General features: G+C 38.5%; 1 protein-coding gene across 2 annotated transcripts in view; it reads left to right on the forward strand.

Moving 5' to 3' along the window:
* The window catches only part of LOC148103823 (uncharacterized), a 12,847-nt gene extending 11,591 nt beyond the window's left edge, over positions 1-1,256 (forward strand). For both annotated transcript variants that reach the window (XM_087834377.1, XM_087834373.1), the window contains one exon: positions 162-1,256. In XM_087834377.1, coding sequence (XP_087690503.1) covers positions 162-934 — 773 coding nt within the window. In that variant the 3' untranslated portion in view covers positions 935-1,256. The remainder of the gene's footprint in view (positions 1-161) is intronic.
* Positions 1,257-2,138: the final 882 nt, after the last annotated feature.

The following is a 2,138-nucleotide window of genomic DNA, read 5'->3' on the forward strand; positions in this document are numbered from 1 at the left end:
TGTCCTTATTAGGATAGGGATTTGTGTTGGTGTGTGGCTAGTTAGTAGAAAATGGATTTCAGGTCATTTTCACAGAGAAATGTAAAAGTAATGAGAATATTCAGAGTTTAGAAAATATTTTCGCCCGTTTTTCTATCATTTTTCTCTGTTTGTCTCTTCAGACCCCACACAGCAGCAGGTCTGTGACCAGGAGGACCCAGAGCCTCTACACATTAAAGAGGAACAGGAGGAACTCTGCAGCAGTCAGGAGGAAGGGCAGCTTGGACTGAAGCAGGAGACTGAACAAAAACTAAACAGTGAGCAGCTCCTTTCTCACAGCTCTCCTGAAACAGAGAGCCAAGAAGATAAAACAGGTCACAATCAGAGAGTAGACAACACTCCTGTGTCAGACAGTCAGAGTAAAACTGAAACAAAGACAAATGTTCTAACATGTGACAACTGTGGAAAAACGTTCAACTCTGAATCCGAACTGACTACACATCGGAGAGTTCACACACGTAATAAATCATGTTGTTGTTGTTGGACCTGTAGGACAAAATTCTGTCAGTTCTTGAAACTTGACACAGGTAGGAAATCACATCCTTGTAGCACCTGTGGGAAGGAATTCATTTCGAAGTCAGCACTAGAAGCTCACATAAGAACTCACACAGGTGAGAAGCCGTTTTCTTGCAGCACCTGTAGGAAAAGTTTCTGTCAGAAATCAGCACTGAAAATTCATACAAGAACTCACACAGGTGAGAAACCGTATTCTTGTAGTACCTGTAAAAAAACATTCGGTCGGAACTCGACACTGCAATCTCACGTGAGAACTCACACAGGTGAGAAACCGTATTCTTGTAGCACCTGTGGAAAGAAATTCAATCTGAGCGCACACTTAAAGAGACACATAAGAAAAATTCATAATGCTTTAAATATTCATGCTTCCAAAGTGTGAGACAGCTTTGAGTCGTAGCAGTGTGTGGGTGGTAGAGCTCACTAACCAGAAGTCAAATCGCTGCACTGATTTAAATAAATGTAGAAACTGATGTTTTGACTCTTACAATCTTTTCACATTTGTGACCTTAATCTGGTCAGTCCTTGAGTATGGGTGTATAGTTTTATGTTTTATGATAAGTGTGGTTTGGATGATCCTGTGGCTGGACTCCAGAGTTGGATCCGTTTGGCAGCGACTGTAGTTGTAATGGCTCTGCTAACGTATCCAGAATTGAAGACGTGTTCCAGTTTTTTGTTCGAGACTGAAATAAATATGTGTGTTGAGGAAAAAGTCTGGGTGTTTTCTTTTCTCTCTCTCTTTTTTTTTTTTTTAACAAAACAGTCTTAGAGGAACTATTTGTACACAGAATGTGCTCGTTTTTATTGAAAAAGTAACCACTAGGTGGCAGTGTTTCATGAGACAGAGTTAGTGTAGCTGCCCCTGCAGTACGAAAGAAGGAAATCCCTCTGCTTATTTGAGCTAGTTGCTAGAAGTTGCTAAACGTCATTGACTTTCTGTGGTTTCTGGTTGTTAGTGATTAGCAAAATTTAGGCTTCATGAAACCAGCTCCACGGGGACACCTGCTGGCCAATTTTGTTATCGCTACATGTTGTAGACGCTGCACAATTTTAAACAAAGTTCCTTACTACACCAGGCGATCAGTAATTACGATCAACACAATTTTGAGAAATACTCATACAATCAAATAAAAATATTGAGACTGTTAAAGAAAACAAGCTCAACTGTTTTAAAATTCTCCATCTGTTAAGACTGACTGAGATGTGTCTACTGTAAAACCACACAGGGTTTCAACTGTTTTTGGATTCAGTTGGCTTTGGTTTTTGCTCACAACCCAGAAAGTTTGATTGACATTTATAATTTCTAGTTCTACAACATCATCACAAACATCAGTTCTACACACTCTCAGCCAAAGGTAAACGCTGGCATAGCATTAGGTTCTAGTTTAAATTAATTAAAAACATCTATTGAAATGGAAAAAAAGACTAAATATGCTCTTCTCCTATATAAAAAAGTAACGTTTGTTATATTTTCATGGGATTATTCTGACCAATCATAATAGTCTGTCATCATCTATATGACAAATCACAGAATACGATTATTTATTTAATTACAGTTCTAGTGATCCTAATGTTTAAGAAACTAC

The sequence above is a fragment of the Neolamprologus brichardi genome, chromosome 3, assembly GCF_056152115.1.
Source record: "Neolamprologus brichardi isolate AB-2024 chromosome 3, ASM5615211v1, whole genome shotgun sequence".
Lineage (NCBI taxonomy): Eukaryota > Metazoa > Chordata > Actinopteri > Cichliformes > Cichlidae > Neolamprologus > Neolamprologus brichardi.